Raw genomic sequence first — 26,068 nt, 5'->3', positions numbered from 1 at the left:
GACAATACAATAAAAGTAACAGACAGGCCTAATGGTACTGGACGGGTCATTAAAATGGACGAAATATTAGTAGGGAAAAGAAATGCAACTATCAACAGTTTAGTGTGTGTAAACTGTATACACCGTCTGTCATAGCTTCCTCCTAATTCAGCCTAAATCAAAAGGAGTCTTATATGACTGCTCCGTCACGAAGACACACAGACAACTTTGGTGTCAACTTCCAGGAATATGCCAACTCAGTGTTTGAACCCCTGTCACCGACCCAGTCCAACTTGAATTCTCTCACTTCTTATTCCGAGGAATGAAGGCCCCCTGTGCAGTGAAGCTCTTGGCACCCCCCCCCAACCATCATCTGAAGGAGATGGGGGGGGGGGAATGTGGAGAGTAGGGGTGGGAAGATGATCATTCAGAAACTTAATCCACGTCCGCCGCTGCGATGAGAAACCATCACAAAGAGATCGATCGCCTTTCTGCGTCTCCCAGTGCCACCCCGGGCTCGCTCTAAGCTAAACCTTGTCTTCACTGCAAGACAGTCCAGCCAGAAGATATCGGGGGAACTCAGCTCGGCAATTTAGACTGCGAATAACCACGTTTTCACTGCTTCTCTGATTGCAATCCCGAGTTTTCCTTCAGCCGCTCTCACTTTTCAACTCTGACCGCACGGTTTATTCCGTGAGGTGGCCGGGGGTGATTTTAATTGGGCTTTATACCTTGCTATTCAATTGTTCCTTTGGTAAGAAACACTGGACCTCCACCCCCTCTCCCCCACCCCCCGTCGCCCCGCCCCCCATGCATCAGGTCATTGTTCTCAAAATAAAATCTTTCTTGTGTGAGAGCAGCTGAGATTAAAATGTTTCTGTCTGCACAGCAGTCCGTGACAGTGAAGACACTCTAGATGAGGAATCTTTCATCCACCAGTGTCTTTGTGGCTAAATTCCTCCTTGAAATTGCCTTCCTTATTGATCCCAGGATCTGGTTTAAGAAGAAAACACACATTTTTGGGTTAAAATGGATTTTTAATCGACTCTGAGCTGTTCCCAGTGGAACGTGTATTAGTTGCAAATGAAAGACTTGCATTTGTTTAGCGCCTCCCGTAACATTAAAATGCCCCACAGCTGTTTAAGCCAATGCCATGCTATTAAGGTGTTGTCAGTGTTAAAATTGCAAAATACAGCAACTAACTGGTAAGCCCCCAAAGGCATCAATGAAGTAACATCCAGGTGATCCATCTCGGTGATATTGGTCAAGGGACTCGTACTGACCCGGGGGAACTCACCTCTGAAGTAGCACTGTAGGACATTTGGATATTTTCACTGTGTGTTAATACATGTGACAATAATTAATCAAATCAAATCAAATTGTACTTGAACTGAGTGGCTTGCTATCAGTCACTTCAGAAGGTGTTTAAGAGTCAACCACATTGCTGTGGCTTTGGAGTCACACAGAATCGTAGGAAAACTACAGCACAAACAGGCCCTTCGGCCCACAAGTTGCGCCGATCATATCTCTACTTACTAGGCTTACCTATAATCCTCAATCCTATTAAGTCCCATGTACTCATCCAGAAGTCTCTTAAAAGACCCTATCGAATTTGCCTCCACTATTACTGACGGCAGCCGATTCCATGCACCCACATGTAGGCCAGACCAGGTAAAGATGGCAGATTTCCTTCTCTAAAGGGACATTAGTGAACCAGGTGGGTTTTTACATCAATTGATGATCGTTTCATGGTCATCATTAGGGTCCAGCTTTATTAGCCAGGTTTATTAATTGAATAAATTCCACCAGTTGTCATGGTAGGATTCGAATCTGTGTTCTCAGAGCATTAGCCTAAACCACTGGATTATTAGTCCACTATGTTTACTACCTCACCTGAAGGGTCTGGGCCCAGGACAAACTCAATAGATAAACATCTCCGTGACAGTTAAAATGTGAGCTGTACAGCAAGCCTGAATTCTGCAGTGAAACTTCTTCATCAAGGCCCCATCTGGGTTATAGAGTCATAGAGGTTTACAGCATGGATCACAGAATTCCAGCAGGAACGGGGATCACAGGGTTCCAGGGGAATGCGGATTATAGGATTCTAGCAGGAATGGGATCACAGAATTCCAGGAAGAATGCGGATCACAGAATTCCAGCAGGGATGGGGATCACAGGGTTCCAGAGGAAATGGGGATCACAGAATTCCAGCAGGAATGAAGATCACAGGGTTCCAGGGGAATGTGAATTATAGAATTCTAGCAGGAATGGGATCACAGAATTCCAGGAAGAATGCGGATCACAGAATTCCAGAGGAAATGGGAATCACAAGGTTCCAGAGGAAATGGGAATCACAGGGTTCCAGGGGAATGGGGATCACAGAGTTCCAGAGGAAATGGGAATCACAGGGTTCCAGAGGAAATGGGAATCACAGGGTTCCAGAGGAAATGGGGATCACAGGGTTCCAGAGGAAATGGGGATCACAGGGTTCCAAAGGAAATGGGAATCACAGGGTTCCAGAGGAAATGGGAATCACAGGGTTCCAGAGGAAATGGGAATCACAGGGTTCCAGGGGAATGGGGATCACAGGGTTCCAGAGGAATGGGAATCACAGGGTTCCAAAGGAAATGGGAATCACAGGGTTCCAGAGGAAATGGGGGATCACAGGGTTCCAGAGGGAATGGGAATCACAGGGTTCCAGGGGAATGGGAATCACAGGGTTCCAAAGGAAATGGGAATCACAGGGTTCCAGAGGAAATGGGGGATCACAGGGTTCCAGAGGAAATGGGAATCACAGGGTTCCAGAGGAAATGGGAATCACAGGGTTCCAGAGGAAATGGGAATCACAGGGTTCCAGAGGAAATGGGAATCACAGGGTTCCAGAGGAAATGGGAATCACAGGGTTCCAGGGGAATGGGGATCACAGAATTCCAGCAGGAATGGGGATCACAGGGTTCCAGGGGAATGGGGATCACAGGGTTCCAGGGGAATGGGGATCACAGAATTCCAGCAGGAATGGGGATCACAGGGTTCCAGGGGAATGGGAATCACAAGGTTCCAGAGGAAATGGGGATCACAGAATTCTAGCAGGAATGGGATCACAGAATTCCAGGAGGAATGCGGATCACAGAATTCCAGGGGAATGGGGATTATAAATTCTAGCAGGAATGGGGATCGTAGGGTTCCAGGGGGATCACGAGGTGTCACAATTGTGTGGGTAAAGACAGTAGCACATCTTTTTCCTGTCTATGGTATGGTTGCATGCTTGGAATTCATGGCTGAAGACGCTGGTGCTGAAATAAAGGCCATTAGTATTAATCAGCTGCCACTTACCTTTTGTACCAGGTAAGTGACGATTGCTGCCAGCACGAAGTTCTGTGCACCGAGGTCAACAACAGCGAATAGGAGCGTATCAAAGACCAGCAGGACCAACTCATGGCCATAATAAAGAACATTGCTGAAAAGGGTCCGGTCATCTGAAAACAACGAGATTGAAACACAGTTGAGCCCCGAGTATGGATTCAGGAAATCTCACATGAAGTGTTTTGCTGGTTCGCACTGAGGCTGCTACAGCTAGGAAAACAGAATAGGAAATCTGTACGACTAGACAGATGTGATCGCAAACTCCACAAGGCACGGACTGCAGCTCAGAATGGGGCAAAGCAAATAGACAGTTGCAGCTCAATATGAAGACCAGTGAATACAAGCAACAGATTGCCTGGGGGAAGCCTTGGGACAGAGAGAGTCAGCACCAGAGGCCTTTTGCAGCATTCACTGTGGGTCAAGAGAAACAAGAATGCCCTCCCTACACCCTTAAAGAATCCTTTGGTCTTCCCTCTACTGATCATAGTCTCTCTCTCTCCCACCATCATGATCACCAACCTCTCCCCCAACTGAAGGGTCAGTATTACTTGCATTTTTCTTGATTTGCTCTGCAGAATCGGTTCACGTACTCATCACAAATTCAATGCACCCCGTAGCTGAATTTACACTCTTGCTGCCAACCAATATTTTGGGAAACAATCTGAGATACATAAATCCAAAGGCAGTAACTAATACACATGATGCCAGGTCAGTAAGTGACGCTAGTCTTTCTATCAGTTGGAATATGAAATTCCCAGCACTCTGCCGTTTTGTTAGTTAGTAGATGCTAAGTTATAAAGTTATAAAGAGAGGTTGAATAGGCTTGGGTTGTTTTCTCTGGAGCAGAGAAGGCTGAGGGGGCGATCTGATTGAAGTGTTCAAGATTATGAGGGGCATAGACAGGGTGGATAGGGAGCAGCTGTTCCCCTTCAGTTGAAGGGTCAGTTATGAGAGGACACAGGTTAAAAGTGAGGGGTGGGAGGTTTAGGGGGGATTTGAGGAAAAACATTTGTACCCAGAGGCTGTTGACAGTCTGGAGTGCGCAGCCTGGGAGTGGGGTGGAGGTGGGATGTATCACATCCTTTAAAAAGTATCTGGATGAGTACTTGGCACGCCATAACATTCAAGGCTTATTGAAGGTTTTCTCCGGTTTCCTTCCACACTCCAAAGATGTGCAGGTTAGGTGGATCGGCCATGCCCCTTAGAATCCAATGATATGTAGATTTATTGAGAGGGGGGGGGAATGTGATTAGCCATGGGAAATGTGCAGGATTACAAGGATAGGGCAGGGGTTAGGGTGAGATGGGCTGCTGGAGAGTCAGCGTAGACTCGATGGGCTGAATGGTCTCTTCTGCACCGTCGGGATTCTATGAAGCTTCGACACTCTTCCATCACGTGGAATCTCTCTCGCTCTTACTGCCTGCCACTGGCCACTGTTGGAAGGATTCGCAGGTTGATCCTCAATCTGTTTGTTTGTATTGTGAACGCACCCTAACTGGTTGTCAAATTCCGGCTTGGGATTCGAACCCAGAGCTTCTGGCTCAGAAGCCGGAATGTAACCCACTGAATCCAAAAGCCTGGACCCACTGTGGCGTGTGACAAAACACTAACATGGGTACATGAAAATTAACAACATTGAATCAGACCGTTTTGTTATGAAATGTGAGATATTAGATATAAAAACGGCTACACCAAAATGGCCAGTAATATTTCACACAACCTATTACAGCTGTGTTAGATCAGGCAATTAAATACAATTAGATTTTGATGGGGTGATGATTCAATCCTGCTGATCATATTGAACACAATGGCCTGGATTTTACAGCCTCACTCAAGCGAGACTGGAAAATCCAGCCCAAGGTCAAGGCATTTCCGTTGTCCGTCCCACACCCGCTCTAATTCCCTGGTGGGCGGGTGATAGAGTTCTGGTGATACTGCCCTGAACTGCTTCAGAGGATCTCTGAAACTCAAAATGAAGCAATGTTGTCCTGTATTGAACCTGACTGATGAAGAGATGCATCTACACTTCACAGTGTTAGTCACTGCAATACTGGTGAACATATAGCTCTTACCATTGTAGAAGAAACTCCGATCGTCTGATCGTTGAAACTCAAAGTCCAAGATTCTTTCCAGGAAGAGTTTTTCCTTCACCACGTAGTCCATATCTTTGTAGGCCTGTGTGGAAAACACACAATAATATTGCATCGGGGGCAGGATGATCTGCTTTCAAACAGCTACCTACAAATGGTAAAGGTTCATAGAATAGACAGAAGGAGGCCATTTGGCCCATTGAGTCTGTACTGAACGCAATCCCACCTAGGCCCTATTCCCACCACATATTTACCTTACTAATCCCCTTAACACTAGGATCAATTTAAAGTTTTTTGGAAGTTTATTTATTAGTCACAAGTAAGGCTTACATCAATACTGCAATTAAGTTACTGTGAAATTCCCCTCGTTGCCACACTCTGGCGCCTGTTCGGGTCAATGCACCTAACCAGCAGGTCTTTCAGAATGTGGAAGGAAACCAGATAAATGGCCAATCCACCTAACCCGCGCATCTTTGGAGTGTGGGAGGAAACCGGAGCACCCGGAGGAAACCCACGCAGACACAGAAAGAACGTGCAAACTCCACAAAGGCAGTGACCCAGTTCCAGAATTGAACCTGGTTCCCTGGCATTGTGAAGCAGCAGTGCTAACCACTGTGCCACCGTGCTGCCCAAATGCTCACATTCATTGACTGTCTTCATCACTCCAACAGGACAACCTGAGGTGCTTGGCACCTAATGAATTACTTCAAAAGTGCAGTCACTCCTGATCTATTGACAAGCAGCTAAATATTTGCACAGCAAGATCCCACAAATCAAAACTAAATAAACGACCAGTTAATCTACATTTGATGGCATCGGTTGAGGATTGACCAGAGCATCAGAAAAACTTGCTTCCCTACAAATGGTGCAAAGGGGTCTTTTACATCCACTTTGGTCGACAGACAAAGCCTCAGTTTGACGCCTCACTCAACATTACAGTGCACTGGATTCGTAGCCTAGATTATGAGCTCAATGTCCTGAAGTGAACTCACAAAGTGTTGACTTAAGGGCTGAGGGGAATGCCAGCCAAGCCACTGTGGTGGTAAACAAATTGTGGCATAGATTCCAGTGAGACAACCAGTCACAACTCTTCTTCTATGTGTTAAAAACTAAATAGACATTTGTAGTACAGAATTTGAGTATCGCTGAAAAAAAAGGCACCCCTTATTCTTAAACTGTGACTCCTAATTCTGGATTCCCCCACCATTGGGAACATTCTTTCTGATTCTTTCTGTCTAATACTGTCAGAATTTTATAAGTTTCTATGAGATGCCTCTCACTCTTCTAAACTCCAATGAATATAATCCTAACTGACTCAGTCTCTCCTCATATGACAGACCTGCTATCCATGAAGTTAATCTGGTAAACTTTCGCTGTACTTCCTTGAGAGCAAGGACATCCTTCTGCAGATAAGGACACCAAAACTGCCCACAGTGCTCCAGGTGTGGCCTCACCAATGCTCTATACAATTGCAACAAAACATCCCCATCCCTATCCCTATCCTCAAATCCTCTCGCTATGAAAGCCAACATACTATTTGCCTTTTTTACTGTCTGCTGAACCTGCGCATTTAATTTCAGCGACTGATGCACAAGGACTCCAAGGTCTTGTTGAGTATCACCTCTCTCAACTTATACCCATTCAAGTAATAATCTGTCTTCCTTTTATCGTTCTCAAAGTGGATAACCTCACATTTATCCACATTATACTGCATCTGCCATGCAAATGCCCACATACTCAGCCTGTCCAAATCACAATGAAGCATCTCTGCATCCCCTTCACAGCTCACCCTCCCACTTGATTTTGTATCATCTTCATAGTTGGAGATAAGACATTCAGTTCCCCCTTCCAAATCATTAATATATAATGATTGGGGTTGGGGTCCTAGCACAGATCCCTGCGGAACCCCACCAATCACTGACTGCCATTCAGAAAAAGACCCATTTATGCCAACTCTTTGCTTCCAATCTGCTAACCAGCTTTCCATCCATCTCAAGACCTTACCTGCAATCCCATGCATTTTATCTTTTCATAGTAGTCTATTATGTGAGACCGTATCGAAAGCCTTCTGAAAGTCTAAATAAACCACATCCACTGGTTCTCCTCAGTCAACTACAAGTTGCACACTTTAAAAATTCCAATGGATTCGCCAAGCATGTAAGGCCATGCTGACTTTGTCTGATTACACCACTGCCTTCCAAATGCCGAGTTATGATATCCTCAATAATAAACTCTAGAAACTTCCCCAGTACTGACGTTAGGCTGACTGGTCTATACTTCCCTGTTCTGAAATTACTGTGAAAATCCCCTAGCCGCCATGCTCTAGCACCTGTGCGGGTACACTGAGGGAGAATTTAGCACTTACCCAGCACGTTTTTCAGACTGTGGGAGGAAACTGGAGCACCCAGAGGAAACCCATGCAGACACGGGGAGAATATGCAGACTCCACACAGACAGTGACCCAAGGCTGGGGATTGAATCTGGGTCCCTGGCACTGTGAGGCAGCAATGTTAACCACTGCACCACATACCACCCAAGCAATAATGGTAAATAAGATGCAGCAAACCCAAAGAGTGAAGACGAAAATAAATACATTCGCAGGGCGAGGAGAAAGGAACATCATGTTATTTCATGTTATTTAAAATTAGTTCAGATCTGGCCTGCTCCTTTAAGAAACAAATCCTACAGTCCTGTTGCTTTGACATATTTTGCTGTTTAAAAACAGACTTCTATTTTTGCAGATAGGGTTCACTGATTAACCACACCCAGGGTCTAAGCAGCTGTCAAGCGAATTATTAAAAACACATTTCTGAGTGAGCCCTGTCTTTGACCCGATGAGTAGATCCCTCTATAAGTATCTTTCCCCCACTGCAAAGAGCAAAGGGTCACACTGTTGTTGTGAACATTGATTGACTGGTCGGTATGAAGCTCTTCGAGTCAGACTCATTGTCATTTTGGACGGCTGACAGCAGGACAGCTGCGTGTTTAAATTCATTTTGACCAGCTTCTTAAAAGACATCTTAACGCCAAAACCATTCTCTGCACCCTGGGGACGATGCTCTCATTCAGAATCAAACTTTCTGACTTGTGGGGGTTTTCTTTCGCTTTGTAAAGATGAAGGAGGTTCAGATGGTGGTCATCATTTTCTCTCGTCAATTTACAGCCCTCCACAAGTCCCCCGGGACTGCACCCTCTCGGTCTCTGCCTCAGTCATCACCGAGAGTTAGCTTGTGGGTGTCGACAAGCAATTTCCTGAACGTACATGTGGACCCCATGGTTACATGGATGTTGGGATGACACAGGTACAAAAGGGGGTCATGTGTCAGGAGCACGGGAGTTCTCCCAGAGTGTGAGCAGAGATGCAACATGTAAGAGGTGCCCAGTTACTGTTCATAAACATCCACTGTTGTTAGTCTCTGGTCACCAATTATTATAGAATCATAGAATCCTACAGTGCAGAAGGAGGCCATTCAGCCCATTGAGTCTACATCGACAATAATCCTAACCAGACCCTATCCCCGTAACCCCACATATTCACCCTGCTAATCCTTCTGACCCTAAGGGACAATTTAGCATGGCCAATCCGCCGAATCTGCACATCTTCGGATTGTGGGAGGAAATCGGAGCACCCAGAGGAAACCCATGCAGACACGGGGAGAATGTGCAAACTCCACACAGACAGTCACCCATTGCTGGAATTGAACTCGGGTCCCTGGCACTGTGAGGCAGCAGTGCTAACCACTGTGCCACCGTGTCGCCCTCAGTTATTAGAGCCCAATATTTCTACAGGACATTTTTAAAAATTCACTTCTCGGGAACATGGATACCACTGGAAAGGCCTGAAGGCTTGAACTGGAACCGGCCTACTCCATTTCCATCCCGCCCTAACGCAGCATGGGAGAGCTAAACAAAGGCCGAGTGGGTTTTCCACCCCTCGCTGAGGATTTAAGTCCCGCTCCCGGAAACCACCGGCCATTCCGATTGGTGGGGCAGCTCCATCAGTCCTGGAAACATCAAGAGCATCTTAATGGGCACTGCCAGGGCTGCAAGAGGAGGAGGAGGAAGGTCCATGGAATCCGGTGCCAGATAAGCCTGGGGCTTTGGGGAGGGATGGTTCCTAAAGGTCAGGGAGGGGATGGAAAGGGGCAGGGCTGTATTTAAGAGTCTGGGCATCCCCAAAAATTAGTCCACCCCCTCCCCCATTTCCCGCCCTTTGAATAATTTATTTTTAAAAATTGGGCTACCTATTCCTGCCTGAATGGTCACACCAAACGTTTTATGCCTGCAGTGTACTGTCATGGTTAATTGGTTCGTTAACAAACCTAATCTACTTAAATATGGTGGGCCGGGTGCTGATTTTGGCACTTGCCAATCTTTTTACAGATTTACACAGGTTTGTAAGGGTAAGACAAGTTACAAAATTTATCTTATACCCTAGTGCTCTCAGTAAATACATGTAAATAAACAGGCCAAGTGTGGTCAGGCACACCACACTCTGAAATCAAGTAACAGATGCCACCCAATACAACTTTGGTGGATTCCACATCAAATTTCCCCAGATACTTATCACATTGTAAGCCAACAGGTCTCATTGGATCTCTGATTTCCTCAAGAGAGTTTCTAAACTCTGCCCTCAAAGAACATGCTTCGAATCTTTCCCCAAACAAAGCTTTCTCTCAGCTGCCTTCACCAAGGATCCAACTCCAGGATTCCAATCTCTCCTTTTGATACTTCTCTGCCTTGTATTGCCCCATGTATATTCAAGCTCCCACACAATCCCATGCCAACTGAACACTACTGCTTCACAAGCTGTATTAAGGTGTCGCCAATCTTTTGATTTACCTCGGATGTCTGGTTTCTCACGTAGCCGACTTTAAATCTACTTCAGCAGCTCTTTACCTCAGAGCATTTTCTCTGCTTTCTTGGACTTTCTTTTGGGAAGTCTGTTTGCTGCAGCTTCCTTGTTCTTGTCTAGCTTCTCCTGAGTCCAATTTACAACTCATTCAAAAGTTCTTTCTGACCTAGTGTGGGCCCCTGGTTGCTAAGCAATAATGCAGTTTCCCTTGAAGTCCTGTTTGCTTTCACCTCGTAAACCCTCATTACCATGTATGCATCTGAGCCAAGCTGAAGTTATTAATCTTTCTGGAATACAGAAACACAAAGTTAAACTTATTCAAAACTATTTCTAATATCCATAAATACAAATATAAATTACTTAAAACTGCTTCTGTTTCTTGACACCATCTCCAACAAGAGGGAATCTAACCATCTCCCCCTTGCCATTCAATGGTATTATCATCCCTGAATTCCCTACTATTAAAATCCAGGGTCAGCCACATTAATACTGTGACTACAACAGCAGGTGAGAGGCTGGGAATGCTGTAGAGAGTAACTCACCTCCCAGCTCCCCAAATCCTGTCCATCATCTACAAGGCACAAGTCAGGAGTGTGACGGAATACTCTCCACTTGCCTGGATAAGTGTAGCTCCAACAACACACAAAGAGCTTGACATTATCCAGGACAAAGCAACCCCTTGATTGGCACCACACCTTAAATATCCACTCCCTTCATCACCAACATACAGTAGCAGCAGTATGTACTGTGCACTGCAGCAACTCACCAAGGCACCTTTGACAGCATCTTCCAAAACCACAGCCACTACCACCTAGTAGGATAAAGGCAGCAGATTCATGGGATTACCACTATCTGGAAGTTTGCTCATCAACCTGATTGGAAATATATTGCTGTTCCTTCAGTGTCGCTGGGTCAAAATCCTGGAACTCTCTTCCTAACATTGTGGACGTACGTACACCTCAGAGACTGTACACCAGGCAATACACCACAGTAAGAAGTATGTACGTGTACATACACCTCAGGGACTGCAGCAGCTCAAGATGTTAGCTCACCACCGCATTCTCAAGGGTAGTTAGGGATAAGCATTAAATGCTGGCCTAGCTACTGATGCTCACATCACTTGAACAAATATGAAAAACACCCAGAAGTAATGTACTGTGGTTTCAGTCACAAGTGTGATCAGGTCCTTCAGCACCGGAAATAATATATTAACTGCTGGCCTTATTGGTCTAATGATGGGATTAGTCTGGTTCAGCTCAAGACACTTTATTGGACAGGAGACAATATTGGAATTGTTTAAAATTAAGTGACTTGGATAGTGGCTTGTAGTGAGATATACTGATAGCGGATTAAATTATAGCATCCCGAAGATAACTGAGGCCTTCTGCCAGTGTTGGGGGAATGGGTGACACAGGTGAGAGGTCAGCATTTTCACTCACTACATGGTGAATGGTACCCAGATGAGTTCCCCCTTGGTTTTTACACCACACAGTCAAAAAAAGTCAATCAATTTCCAACATCCTTTTATCCCAATGTGCACGCAGCATCCCACACATTAACTGACAATATCCCACACGCACGCACACTCAGTAGACAAGCAAAATGAAAGACAGCGACTCACATGTTCCAGGAAGGATGAAAGGAACTTATTCATTGTGAAGTAGGCTTTCAGGTTCTGCTGCAGAGTGGCTGAATCCTCACGGCCACTTCGGTTTCCTCTTGCTGCCTTTAATAATGAAAAATACGTAGGAAATAATGACCGGTAGGAGAGCAGAACTCCAAGGTCACAGTCTGCGTTAGGTTCGCGTTCTTGCTCACCAAGCCAGAAAACCACTCGGAGGTGCAGCAGACTGAAATGGGAAAGTAAATCAGAGACAGGGCACTTCAACATGGAGGCACCGTCTCTCCAACTTGTTCAAGTCTTTAAAATTCAAATCATAAACTCAGCAGCACTGTGGTTAGAGAGAGAACAGTGAGCTGGGATAAAATTAACAGTCGCTCGGACAAATGAGGATTAATTAAGGGAAGCCAATCCAGGTCTACGAAGGATAATTCACATTTAACTGGCCAGAGTTTTTTGATGAGGTTACAGAGAAGGTACTGTGGTCGATGTGATGTAAATGGACTTAAAAAGAAGACATTTGATAACGTGCCACATGAAAGGCTTGTCAGCAAAGTTAAAGCTCATGAAATAATCAGGAAAGAGGCACAACCTGGCTGAGTGCCAGCAAGAGGAAGTGAGCTGTTTAGCAGACTGGAGGAAGTGAGGTTCCCCAAGGACCATTGCTCCCCTTAATCCATATCGATGCTCTAGACTTGGGTCCACGGGGCACAATTCCGCTATGCGCAGATGACAGGAAACATGGAAGTATCGTGAACTGTGGGGATATTGATCAATTTCAAAAGTGAATGGGCAGACAGGCGACAGATAAAAGCTATTGCAGAGAAGTGTGTAGTGATACACATTGGGAGGAGGAATAAGGCAAAAGAGAGTGAGAAAAGAGGATATAATTCCAATGTGGGTGCAGGAGTAAGAAGATGTGGGGGGTATATGTGATCAAATCATTGAAGGCAGCAGGGCAGGTCGAGAAAGCATTGCCATATGAGATCGTGGGAGGGGAATTTTCCCATTCCATCCGCCTTGGGAATTGCAGCATGGTGGGCGGGGGAGGGGGGTATGCAAAGGCCCATTGACCTCGGGAAGATTTTCTGGTTCTGGGGTGAACGTGGCTGGAAAATCCCTCCCAGGGAATACAAAGACAAGCAGCTTATGGTGGAAAAACAACTGAAAGTGCTGGAGAAGCTCAGCAGGTTCTCTCAATGCAGAGAATTAACTGCTGGCAACCTCCAACCTCGTCCGTTTCTGGGATTGTCCAGTCCTGCTGGAGTTTTGGTTGAGCGCCGAATTCTCCGTTCTCGCCGGCAGTGAGGCAGATACAAACAAGATTGGAGAATCCCACCCAACTGAAAGCCTCTTTCCAGTCCGTATGACTCTTCATCAGGACCGTTTCAAAGTAAATTTCTATTGGACTCGAAACCTTGGGTGGGATCTTGAGGCCATCCTGTCCATCTGCGGGATTCAGGGCAGCGGGGATTCAGGATCCAGGGAAACCCGTAAATTTGCAAAGCTTGCTGAGGGACATGGCCCGGCAGTAGCCTGGCACTACCAGTGCTAAGGGGTAGCCCCTCTGGGAAGCTCCATTGGAGTGGAGGGAGGAGTGTTTCCCTTATCGATATATGGGGGTGGGGGGCTTCCCTGTGTGCACTTGGCAGGTCCTGTCTTTTTATCGGAAATTGGGTCACCCTTTAAAAATGGCACCCAGGTTTCGGGGTTCCTGGCACTGCTGTTTTATTTTGGATCCGCCTTGGTGGCGGGGGCCACACCTGCCAATTTCTTTCTGCCCGGGTCCTGGATTATTAGGCTGCCGAATCGGTTAATGTCCTTGCAGAATGTTATTTACTGGTTATTACTAAAACTCAAATTACCTCATTGAGTGGTGAGAGTATCCGATCGTACTGTTGTCTGACTTTATTCGAAATTAGGACCTCAAAGGTCTGGACATCCATGTTGGGTTCCAGGCCTCTCATTGCACAAAGATTATCCTGTGGTAAAAAGAGTGGAAGATTAGGAGGCTCTGCCAATTCTGACCCTTCCCGAACACTAACCTCTCTGTTTCCCCATTTCCGCCCTAATCAGGTCAATTTCATCATTGGTCTCTCTGATGCGCAGTCATTGTCATTCCCTCCGTGCGTAGGTTTTCCTGCCCCGAAACCACTGGTTCCCCTGGACTGATGTAACTCTGACTGGAAAACACACCCTCTTGGATGGAAGTTTGTGTAAACAGGCAGCACGGTGGCACAGTGGTTAGCACTGCTACCTCACAGTCCCAGGGACCTGGGTTCAATTCCTGGCTTGGATCACTCTCTGTGTGGAGTCTGCATGTTCTCCCCATGTCTGCATGGGTTTCCTCCGGGTGCTCTGGTTTCCTCCCACAGTCTGAAAGACGTGCTGGTTAGGTGCATTGGCCGTGCTAAATTCTCCCTCAGTGTAACCCGAACAGGTGCTGGAGTGTGGCGACTAGAGAATTTTCACAGTAACTTTATTGTAATGTTGATGTCAGCCTGCTCGTGACACTAATAAATAAATTTTAACCTGAGTTAAAAGCTGAATGGAGGAACATGTTTGGGGGGCCCATAGTCTACTCCTGCTACTGTTCTTTAATGTTCTTTGAGTGCAAGTTGCGATTTATTAAGATCAATCTGCCCTTGTATGGTAAACTGCATCATCTGATTACCTCTTCTTTCTTGAGGTTGAGATACATCGACTCCATACCAATGTCAGCTTGTCCATGTACCGATCGCCCGTGGATATAGTAACCATAACACCTGTGCAGTAAGACCAGAACCGATACCTGGATGCAATTGTATTCAAAAAATACTTATTCATACTTTTGACACAGATATAAAAGAAAATTATGTTGATATTTCTATTCTAAACTCTATTTTGGACAGTGACATTTGGATCAATAACAGGGACAATCAACTTGGTGAGCTAGCTTAGAATGGCTTTATTGGAAAATAGGATTCTTAACAGGAGTCAGAAATCTGGGAGGAGGGAAGAGGTCGATTAGCAAAGTGATTTAAGAGAAGTTTGAAAATAAAGTTAGGTTGTTAAATCACTTTTCTTTTACAGTAGCTTCTTGGCTATTTATCCTACACTGCACTGGCATATCAAGGGGATTCTTCCGAGGTTGTTTCACGTGTGGGTGTCAGCAATGGTTCAAGTGCGAGCACGTTCACCTCTGAATCACAATGGCTCTTGGTTCAAGTCCCACTCCAGGCTTGGGACATAAAGCGAGGCTGACACCCCCATGCAGCACCGAAACATCCCCATGCAGCACCGACACAGCACTGGGCTGCTGGAGATGTCACCTTTCGGGAGAAATGTAGAACTAAAGCCTTATCTGTCTGCGTGGGTGAATGGAAAAGATCCCATGACACTATTCCAAAGAAGAGCAGGGGACTTATCCCTCATGTCTGGCCAATATTTAATCAACGTCACACAAAAAATGATTTTTTAAATTCATTTGTGAGATGTGGGCATCACTGGTGAGACCATCATTTATTGCCCATCCCTAATTGCCCATGAGAAGGTGGTAATGAGCTACCTTCTTGTACTGCTGCTGTCCATGTGGTGTAGGTACTCTCACAGTGCTGTTAGGGAGGGAATTCCCAGGTCTTTGACTCAGCAACAGTGCAGGAACAGCGAAATGTTTCCAAGTCAGGATGGTGAGTGACTTGGAGGGGAACTTCAAGGTGATGGTGCCCCCATATTACTGCTGCCCTTATCCTTCTAGCTCAGGGGTTCCCAAATGGGGTCCGCAGGGTCCGTGAAACTGGTGGCCGCCACTTGATCGGCAAATGCTGGTTCGGACGTGCAGAGTTTAAAAAGATTTAAGGAAAACAAAGAGTTCAATCAGAGCGAGGCCTCTTGAAGTCCTGGAGCGGAGGAAAGGCCCTGGGTGGGCTGCTGTTTCAGACAGTAGGTGAAGACTCGATGGGCTGAATGGCCCTTTTCTGTACTGTCAGAATTATATGGAAAGACAATGGCCTTGGATTACATCGTCAGATTAGCAATACAAAGGTCCTGTGGTAAGATTATCACTGGACAGTCAATCCAGAAACTCGGCTAATGTTCTAAGGACTGGGTTCGAATCCCGCCACGGCAAATGGCAGATGAAGTAAGAATCTACTGATGACCATGAAACCATTATCGACTGTTGGAAAAACCCATCTGGTTCACTCATGTCCTTTAGGGAAGGAAATCTGCCGTCCCCACCCAGTCTGCTCTGCATGTGACTCCAAAGCCACAGCAATGTGGTTGACTCTCAACTAGCCTCTGAACAAGGACAACGAGGGATGGGCAATAAATGCTGGACAGCCCGCAACGCCCATGTCCCACGAAGGAATAAAAAAACAGGTCCAGCCTTTCCTGTCCATCCTCGGGGAAATTTTTGCCTCCTTGTTTGTTGAAAACTATTCCTTGGAATTTTGCCACTGCTCCTTTCCAAAATCACAGTCCGAAAGTCCCACTCCTAGGACTTTTATTTTGCGCAACTGATAATTCCCATTTTCTCCAGAAAGCCCATGCTCAGTTTGGGTGCAGTCACTCTGATCGTGGGAGTCTCCCAGTCCTACCCCTCAATGGCCATTCAGACAGTATAGGCAAGTAACTTAACTGTGAATGGCCACACCAGAAGTCCACACCCTCACACTTCCCAGCCAGCGTCTGGGTAATAATCAGAGAAACAGGCCCTTTGGGAACACTGACTGGTTTTATTTTTACTCCTTATTTTTATTCCATGGGTGGCACGGTGGTTTGAACTGCTGTCTCACTGCACCAGGGACCTGGGTTCAATTCCCGGCTTGGGTCACTGTCTGTGTGGAGTTCTGTTTTCCCAGTGTCTGGGTTTCCTCTGGGTGCTCTGGTTTCCCCCTACAGTCTGAAAGATGTGCTGGTTAGCTGCATTGGCCATGCTAAATTCTCCCTCAGTGTACCCGAACAGGCGCCAGAGTGTGGTGACTAGGAGATTTTCACAGTAACTTCATTGCAGTGTTAATGTAAGCCTATTTGTGACAACTAATAAATAAACTTTAACATTATTCCTTAGCCCAGTGGCACTGAGATCAATTATAGTGTTCTGACTTGAGAACTGACTGAAGCCATCAAACTCCATAAAGACCAAGGGAAGACACAAGATGGTGTGACCCAGTCCCACTGAGACAGTGACAACGTTCCTCTCCATTTGTACCTCAGTAACTGTGCAGTAACTGGGCTACGTGCAGGCTAGCAGAGCAGGAAGCTGAATACTCACATTGCTCACAGAGCACAGGTCGACAAACTGCTGAATCTTGTCTTCCACAAATCTCTCACAGAATCCAACACAGAAGATTACCTGCAAAAGGTTGGAATATCTCCAGTTAACGCAGTTAGCTCAATTCCGAACCATCTCAGTGTGTGATTATTTTTAAGTTAGTAAGCCGGCACAGAGTATTTATGCTCCACCTCTGTGGTGAGGGTTGAGGGGGTGGATGGTACCATATGTTGTCCCATCTGCTTCTCCTCGTGGATTGAGTTGTGTCAATAATGAGACACAATGACCTGCTCCTCCAGGAGAGAAGGAGAAAGCAAGGGGAGGCGTTTGTCAGAGGTGACACTCAGGGACCTGCCAGTGACTGACAGTAGGTGTAATGGGTGAATTAGTGTCAGGTAAGTAACTGATGTCTGCCGTACCGATCGAGCATCACTTTCATCCATAACAGATACAAATAAACAAGGGCATCAAACAAGCTCGTTACTTGCCACCATTAGGGAAGTGGGAAATGTTCACAACCCGTGAAACATCTATCTGAGGTAAACTCACATTCAGCGTGAGTGTGTCACGGAAATATCGCGCTCATTTCTAAGTGCAACACTTCAGCAAGGATGTGAAGACCCAAGAGAAGCAGATAAGGTTCACGAGAATGTTCCCAGGGATGAGAAACCTCAAAGACGTTGACAGATGGGAGAAGTTGGGACTGTTTTGTTTGGAGAAAGTTGAGAGGCGATTTGATAGAAACATTCAAAATCAGTAGGGATCTGGGCCAGAGTAGGTAGGGAGAAACATTCCCATTGATGGAAGGATCAAGAACTGGGGGAACAGATTTACGATAACTGGGAAGAGATGCAATGGGGATGAGAGAAACATTTTTAAAGCTAGAAATTGTTTAAGATCTGGAATACACTGCATAGTGCAGTCAGAGTCTATTAAGGCTTTCAAGAGGAAATTGGACTATTATTTGAGAAGCAGGGATGTGCAGGACTACAGGGAGAAGGTGAGGAAAGTATACGGAGTAAACTGTTTCTTTAGGGAGCATGGATAATGATGTTTGGTTCAGAGCCCGGAAAACCATTACTCTTGTTGAGACAGCTGCACCCTAGAGAAAGTATTGCTTGATTGATAGCTCAGGTTCTCTGATCTTTGCTGTCGATTTCACAATGTGTGTTTATACAACATTATGTGGTCTCGTGGTTTTCATTATTGATACTTTAAGGGGTGTGGACAATTGCCACTTTCATTGCCTTACACTGAAATGAGTTTTTTCAACATCGTAGAAAGTTATGAATGAATGACTTTTTCAAAGCATTTTTTAGACCATCCTACTGTCACTATCGGGTTCATTAGTTCTATACAGCGTTAGTTCCATAGGTTCATGGGCACTGAAGTGCTTGAAATGAGAACATGGGTGGATGGAAGAGCAGAGCTTGATACAGGGGGCATGAGGAGGACCTTTCAGAACTTGCCTTTATAACGATTCCCTCGCACAAACTAGTGTTCACTATTCCCTTGAGGGGTTGTGAGGTCTTTAAAATCTTGGCCTGACTCCATGGACATTGGGGTAGAGTGAGATATGCCTGTGGAACCTGCCAGGTTGGGAATGCCAAGTGTGTGCTTTTGACAGAACCAGCCCACACGCTTTAAAGATACACCCAAAAATCAGCCAGCCTGGGAATGGGGTCGGGATTCCCAAAAGTGGGAGCCACCCACCATCTTTAAATGGCTCTCAAACTAAAGCAGTGAAAACCCAGAGTAGCGTTAGGGATCTGTGACCTTTCATCAAGCTCTGGGTGTGATAGCCACCCCCTGCAAACAGACGCTAACCAATTACCGGGGGTCCCCTAAGGGGCCTGCGAAGACCACTCTGCCAACGCCAATCGGAATTTCCCCATTATCTGTTGCTATTTACGGGAACATGCTGTGCACAAATTGGCTGTGGTGTTTCCAACATCACAACAGTGAATAAACTTCAAAAAAGTACTTCACTGGCTGCAAACCACTTTGCGATGTCTTGAGATCATGAAGGGCGCTTCGATTCCTTTCCATTTCTTGTTCTTGTGTGCCAGAAACTATGATGTCTGTCACGTGCCTGACAGTTCAAATTCCTAAATAGATTTATATTTCAACTAATCATCTCTTGATGGAAAGCTGCTCCTTCACTGCCAGCACCATGGCAGACATGTGAAGGAGAAATGCGTTTGTGATAGAACAGGGAGGCGAGTCTATGGTCGTTCTATCTCCTGATTCTGATGGCAACAGGGTGGCACAGTGGTTAGCACTGCTGCCTCACAGCGCCAGGGACCCGGGTTCGATTCCCGGCTTGGGTCACTGGCTGCGTAGCGTTTGCACGTTCTCCCCAGCTGCCCTGGCTTCCTCCCACAGTCCAAAGATGTGCGGGTTAGGCTGGTTGTTCATGTTCAATTATCCCTTATCATCATGGGCATTAATAGGGTAAATACGTGGGGATAGGACCTGGGTGGGATTGTTGTTGGTGCAGGCTTGATGGGCCGAATAGCCTTCCGCACTGTTGGGATTCCGGCCTGTGAAAAACAGTGTTTTCCATTTATCCGGGTCAGGGCTCCAAATATATAAATGAAAGAAACTGGGACAACTTACTTGAGCTAAACCAACTGCCAGCCACATGGATACTGCTATTCCGTATCGGAGAATGGGACTCCAGGGAGCCAGAGTAACTTCAGATCCTGGATGTAGATTCAGATTCAGATCTCTCCTAGTGAGGTTCTTTAAGCCAATGATCTGGAATTAAAAATATGTAAGGCAGATACAGCAACTCGTTACATCTGCCAAGATTGTGTCTTTTACAAGCCGCGAAGGAGAAAGACTAACAGAAATTTATTTACGCAGATGATCATTGGAGTATGGAATGTTTTGCCATGGGCAGTTGTTGAGGTTAAGAACATTACTCCTTTTAAGGGCAAAGTGAATAAATATTTGAAGTGGAGGAGGGCACAGGGCAATTGGGAAGCGCATGGGAATTTGTTTCCTCATGTTCCAGGAAAGTTTCGACACAGATAGAATGGACTGAATAATTTCCTTCTGGCATGTAAACATCTAACTTTGAACCTGTTAGAGGGCAGGTGCAGACAGTCATCCTTCTTGTCCCCTAAGAACTGGGACCATGAATCATGAAGTCCATTCTAGGTCTGAGATCATTTATTTCCTTTCTCAGATTTCTGCTTGGTAACCTCACCAGAGAACCGTTTGCCCATCCAAGTTCAAATCTTTTCTATTGCTTCAGGGAAAGGGGCAGGATTGGACTCTCCTGTTCTCGAGCGTTTCCTCCCCCCACCCCCCTCACCTCCCCAGATGCAACTTTTACAGATACACCAAACAGAGCATTCTTTCCGGTTGTATCACAACTTGGTATGGGCTCCTGCTCTGCCCAAGGCCGCAAGAAACTACAAAAGGTCATGAATGTAGCCCAATCCATCACGCAAACCAGCCTCCCATCCACTGACACTGTTTACACTTCCCACTGCCTCGGAAAAGCAGCCAGCATAATTAAGGACCCCACACGGCCCTTCCACCTTCTTCCATCGGGATAGGGATACAAAAGTCTGAGGTCACATACCACCTGACAGAAGAACAGCTTCTTCCCTGCTGCCATTAGACTTTTGAATGGACCTATCTCGCACTAAATTGATCTTTCGCTACACCCTAGCTACGACTAGAACATTCTGCACTCTCTCCTTCCCTTCTCTATGAACAGTATGCTTTGTCTGTATGGCACGCAAGGAACAATACTTTTCACTGTGCGCTAATACATGTGACAACAATAAATCAAATCAAATCAAACTGAAAGATAGACCAAACCGTGGTTGGTGACTCCCTACCCAACCTCCAGTGACAGCCGTCCACGGCACAGGCCTGAGGCCTGCCAGCTCGCAGCCGTGAATTTTGTAATTTTGCTTTGCTCACAATTTGAAGCCCATAATGAATACTTCAAGTCATTTTGTAATTGGCAGAGATTGACCTTAACCCAACTATGACTGTGCTTTGATGAATTAATCAATAACTGTTTTCCCCAGCCTTGTGCATTGTTGATACTTAGACTATGGGTTGTGGGGGTGGGGGGGATTTTCCTGTCCCGCCTGCCACAGTATCGGAGCGGGCAGGTCACGGGCCATGCAAAGGTCCTTTGACCCTGGACGGGGTTGTCCGGTTTTGGGGCGAGCGCGGCTGGAAAATGCCAGCCGACATCTTTGCTTTCCATCTTTCAAGCCCGAACAAGCTGTCTCTGGCTCGATTAGAAGGCCTCTTTCCTGCTACGTTCAGTGACACTTGGACTACAGGCCAGTATGGTGAGTAACCTTACACGCATGGGGTAGTCTCTTAATCTGAAGCATCAGAAGGTGAAGTCTGGTCGACCGGCTTGAATACTTGACTTGAAAGATGGCAGACGGGACAAGACACTATCAAAAGATGTGTAAACAAAGTGGGTATGACCTTGCACTGCCTGCAAGATCAGGACTGAGACTTAGAATCATAGAATCCCTACAATGCAGAAGAGGCCATTTGGCCCATTGAGCCTGCACTCACCACAATCCCACCCAGGCCCTATCACCATAACCCCACACATTTACCCTGCTAATCCTCCTGACACTACAGGGCAATTTAACATGGTTAGGGACATAAACCATGGGGACATGGTTGGGGTGGCACGGTAGCACAATGGTTAGCACTGTTGCCTCACAGCGTCAGGGACCTGGGTTCAATTCCTGGCTTGGATGCCTGTCTGTGTGGAGCTTGCATGTACCCCCATCTTTGCATGGGTTTCCTCCAGGTGCTCCGGCTTCCTCTCACAGTTCAAAAATGTGCGGGTTAGGTTAATTGGCCGTGCTAAATTGCTCCTTAGTGGCAGGCAGATGTCAGGGAGATTAGCAGGGTAAATATGCGGCGATAGGGCTTGGTGGGATTGTTGTCAATGCAGGCTCGATGGGCCGAATGGCCTCCTCCTACACTGTAGGGATTCTATGAATGTAAACAGGGGCATGCCTTCCACTACGCTTCCTGAAGTTCATGACTATCTCCTTCGTTTTGTTGACATTGAGGGAGAGATTATTGTCATCGCACCAGTTCACCAGATTCTCTAGCTCTTTCCTGTACTCCAACACTGTTTGAGATCTGACCCACGCTGGTGGTGGTATCAGCAAACTCGAAAATCGAGTTGGAGGGGAATTTGACGCGGGTTCCCTGGGGTGAGGACTGTATTCAGAGTGTATTCCCCCGGTCAACGTACACACTGATAACCACTACCACGACTCACTCATGGCCAATGAATGAGCTTGTGGTAATCACTGCCTTGGACAGGAGGGTGGCGGTGGGGGATTGGAGTGAATATTACTGTAACTCCTTTATCTTTAAACATTGTACACAGACCCTGGGAGTGCTGCAATTCCATTTCTTCGAAAAGGCACCACTCTTAAAATTCACACATCACTTTGACAAAACATTCAGGGCACAAAAACATCCAATTAATATTCTTAAATTGAGTGCACTGTCAAATAATGACTGGATTAGATAAAGTTTTCTTATTAATTTTGACGGTTTCTTCTGAAGGCTGGGAAAAATCACCAGCAAGCATCTTAATTAACCTTTAAACAGCAACCAGAAGGAAGAAATATGGGGAGTTTTGAGAGCTGCTCAGAATTTTCCGACACGCTGTCCTAGTGACTGGTGATCTGGAACAAATAAAGCATTTCTTCCTGCCCATTTGATAGAAGACAGATCTCCAGTCCAGCTACACAGACAGGAATTCGCTTTGCTTCTTTGAAAAGTGGCCAGAGGAATTTTGCATGCAGAAGGTCACTAATCCCCAAACGATAGTAACTTGAGGGAATTTTGTGTTCTCGCATTCTAATCCTGCCTGCGCCAGACCGCAAACTAATTTCCAACCAACCTGAGGGAATAATGGGATTCTTTCCCTGGGTAAAAAAAAAGTAGCTCGAGGGCGGGCGCTAACAGATTGGGAAATAGCCCTGTAATCTTTCACCCTCTTCCTTCATCACTCATGCCCATCCCTTCCCCCCAGCGCCATCTCAATTTAACGCGCATCAGTCACCAGTTACACTCCAGTTGATTTGAGTCTTGCTACATTGCTAAGGAAAACACATTTTTTCATGGATGGAATTTTTACTCATGACGTTCTGACTGACTAACTGTTGTGGTCTTGACATTCCTTGACTCGAGGTACCATCTCGCCAGATGAGTACAGATAAGCAGCTCTCCTGAAGAGAGAATACTCCAATGAACGAGGATGTAAGTTGCGGGTCGATTCCTGCAGTTGGGCTGAATGCTTGAGAGAAAATTGACCGCTTGGGAAAAAGATGAGATGGGTGAGTTCAGATTATAGCTGAACATAAACTCACAGCCAGTGGGTCTAGGTGTACAGCAGTGCAACACAGCAGCTGTAAAGGAATCCTCTGCATTCAGTCACAGAGTACATGGGGCGTAGTGGACCTTAACTGTTAAATCCACCAGAGAGTCTCTGTCATCAGACCTACCACAGAGTTCCAAAACTCCAATATCAGCTAATGAGATTCCCATACCCTGATATTAGATTCACCAAAGACTTAACACTCCACATTACAGTCAATACAAACTCCAACACTCACCATTACAGTCAGTACAGACTCCAACACTCACCATTACAGTCAATACAGACTCCAACACTCACCATTACAGTCAATACAGACTCCAACACTCCCCATTACAGTCAATACAGACTCCAACACTCACCATTACAGTCAATACAGACTCCAACACTCCCCATTACAGTCAATACAGACTCCAACACTCCCCATTACAGTCAATACAGACTCCAACACTCCCCATTACAGTCGATACAGACTCCAACACTCACCATTACAGTCGATACAGACTCCAACACTCCCCATTACAGTCGATACAGACTCCAACACTCACCATTACAGTCGATACAGGCTCCAACACTCCCCATTACAGTCAGTACAGACTCCAACATTCCCCATTACAGTCAGTACAGACTCCAACACTCCCCATTACAGTCAGTACAGATTCCAACACTCCCCATTACAGTCAATACAGACTCCAACACTCCCCATTACAGTCAATACAGACTCCAACACTCCCCATTACAGTCAATACAGACTCCAACACTCACCATTACAGTCAATACAGATTCCAACACTCACCATTACAGTCAATACAGACTCCAACACTCCCCATTACAGTCAATACAGACTCCAACACTCACCATTACAGTCAATACAGACTCCAACACTCACCATTACAGTCAATACAGACTCCAACACTCCCCATTACAGTCGATACAGACTCCAACACTCCCCATTACAGTCGATACAGACTCCAACACTCCCCATTACAGTCCGTACAGACTCCAACATTCCCCATTACAGTCCGTACAGACTCCAACACTCCCCATTACAGTCAGTACAGATTCCAACACTCCCCATTACAGTCAGTGCAGATTCCAACACTCCCCATTACAGTCAATACAGACTCCAACACTCCCCATTACAATCAGTAAGACTCCAACACTCCCCATTACAGTCAGTACAGACTCCAATACTTCCCATTACAGTCAGTACAGATTCCAACACTCCCCATTTCAGTCAATATAGATTCCAACACTCCCTATTACAATCAATACTGTCTCCAAAATTCCCATTACAGTCAATACAGATTCAAACGCTCTCCTTTGCCATTATTATAGACTCCAACCCTCTCCATCCTACAAGGCTGTGTCCTCAGCCCCTTATTATACTCCTTATACACCTATGACTGTGTGGCCAAATTCCCCTCCAACTCGGTTTTCAAGTTTGCTGACGAAACCACCATAGTGGGTCAGATCTTAAACAATGAGGAACTACAGGAAAGAGATAGAGAATCTGGCGCAATGACAATAATCTCTCCCTCAATGTCAACAAACTGAAGGAGATAGTCATCGACTTCAGAAATCATAGTGGAGAACCTGCCCCTGCCTACATCAATAGGGAATAAGTATAAAGGGTCGAGAGCTTCAAGTTTCCAGATCACCAACAACCTGTCCTGGTCCCTCCACACTGATGCTATAGTTAAGAAAGCCCACCAATGCCTTTACTTTCTCAGGAAGCTAAGGAAATTCGGCATGTCCGCTATGACTCTCACCAACTTTTACAGATTCACCATAAAAAGCATTTTTTCTGGTTGTATCACAGCTTGGTACGGCTCCTGCTCTGCCCAAGACCTCAAGAAACTAGAAAGGATTGAAGCCCAATCCATCACTCAAATCAGCCTCCCATCCATTGACTTTACCCGCTGCAGCGGAAAAGCAGCCAGCATAATTAAGTTCCCTACACAACCTGGACATACTCTCTCCCACCTTCTTCCATTGGGAAAACAATACAAAAGTCTGAGCACATGTAACAACCGACTCAAGCACAGCTTTTTCTATCAGGCTTCTGTGTGGACCTACCTTATATTAAGTTGATTTTTCTCTACACCCTAGCTATGACTGTAAACTACATTCTGCACTCTCTCCTTTCCTTCTCTATGTACGGTATGCTTTGTCTGTATAGCACACAAGGAACAATACTTTCACTGTATGTTAATACATGGTGACAATAACAAATCAAATCAAATAATATAATACCAGCACTCCTCCACTACAGTTAATACAGACTCCACCACACTCTGTTACAGCTAATTGACTCCAGCACACTCTGTTACAGTTAATACAGACTCTCACGCTTGCCATTACAGTTAATATAAATCCCAGAAAGAGCGGGGACCTCATTTAAACAGATTCGAATACATTTTAATCTACTCGCCCGGCCCCTCTGCCACCCACCCCTCTTGAATATTAATACCTTGGCGATGCAATGTCACGGTTGCGAGCTTCA

At 45.8% G+C, this 26,068-nt stretch overlaps 1 protein-coding gene across 1 annotated transcript in view; it reads right to left on the bottom strand.

Annotated features, from left to right (window-relative positions):
* Window positions 1-791: 791 nt before the first annotated feature.
* Window positions 792-26,068, bottom strand: part of LOC145342508 (meckelin-like) — a 92,248-nt gene continuing 66,971 nt past the window's right edge. The window contains exons 21-28 of the mRNA XM_080188070.1: window positions 19,782-19,922; window positions 17,163-17,243; window positions 14,583-14,699; window positions 13,774-13,890; window positions 11,909-12,013; window positions 5,415-5,517; window positions 3,313-3,455; window positions 792-972 (exon numbers count right to left, since the gene is read on the bottom strand). Of these exons, the coding sequence (XP_080044196.1) occupies window positions 892-972; window positions 3,313-3,455; window positions 5,415-5,517; window positions 11,909-12,013; window positions 13,774-13,890; window positions 14,583-14,699; window positions 17,163-17,243; window positions 19,782-19,922 (888 nt within the window). The 3' untranslated portion in view covers window positions 792-891. The remainder of the gene's footprint in view (window positions 973-3,312; window positions 3,456-5,414; window positions 5,518-11,908; window positions 12,014-13,773; window positions 13,891-14,582; window positions 14,700-17,162; window positions 17,244-19,781; window positions 19,923-26,068) is intronic.

Source organism: Carcharhinus amblyrhynchos, chromosome 4, assembly GCF_965287045.1.
Source record: "Carcharhinus amblyrhynchos chromosome 4, sCarAmb.v2.hapA, whole genome shotgun sequence".
NCBI classification, from domain to species: Eukaryota; Metazoa; Chordata; class Chondrichthyes; order Carcharhiniformes; family Carcharhinidae; genus Carcharhinus; species Carcharhinus amblyrhynchos.
This window is presented reverse-complemented; position numbering and strand designations above follow the sequence as displayed.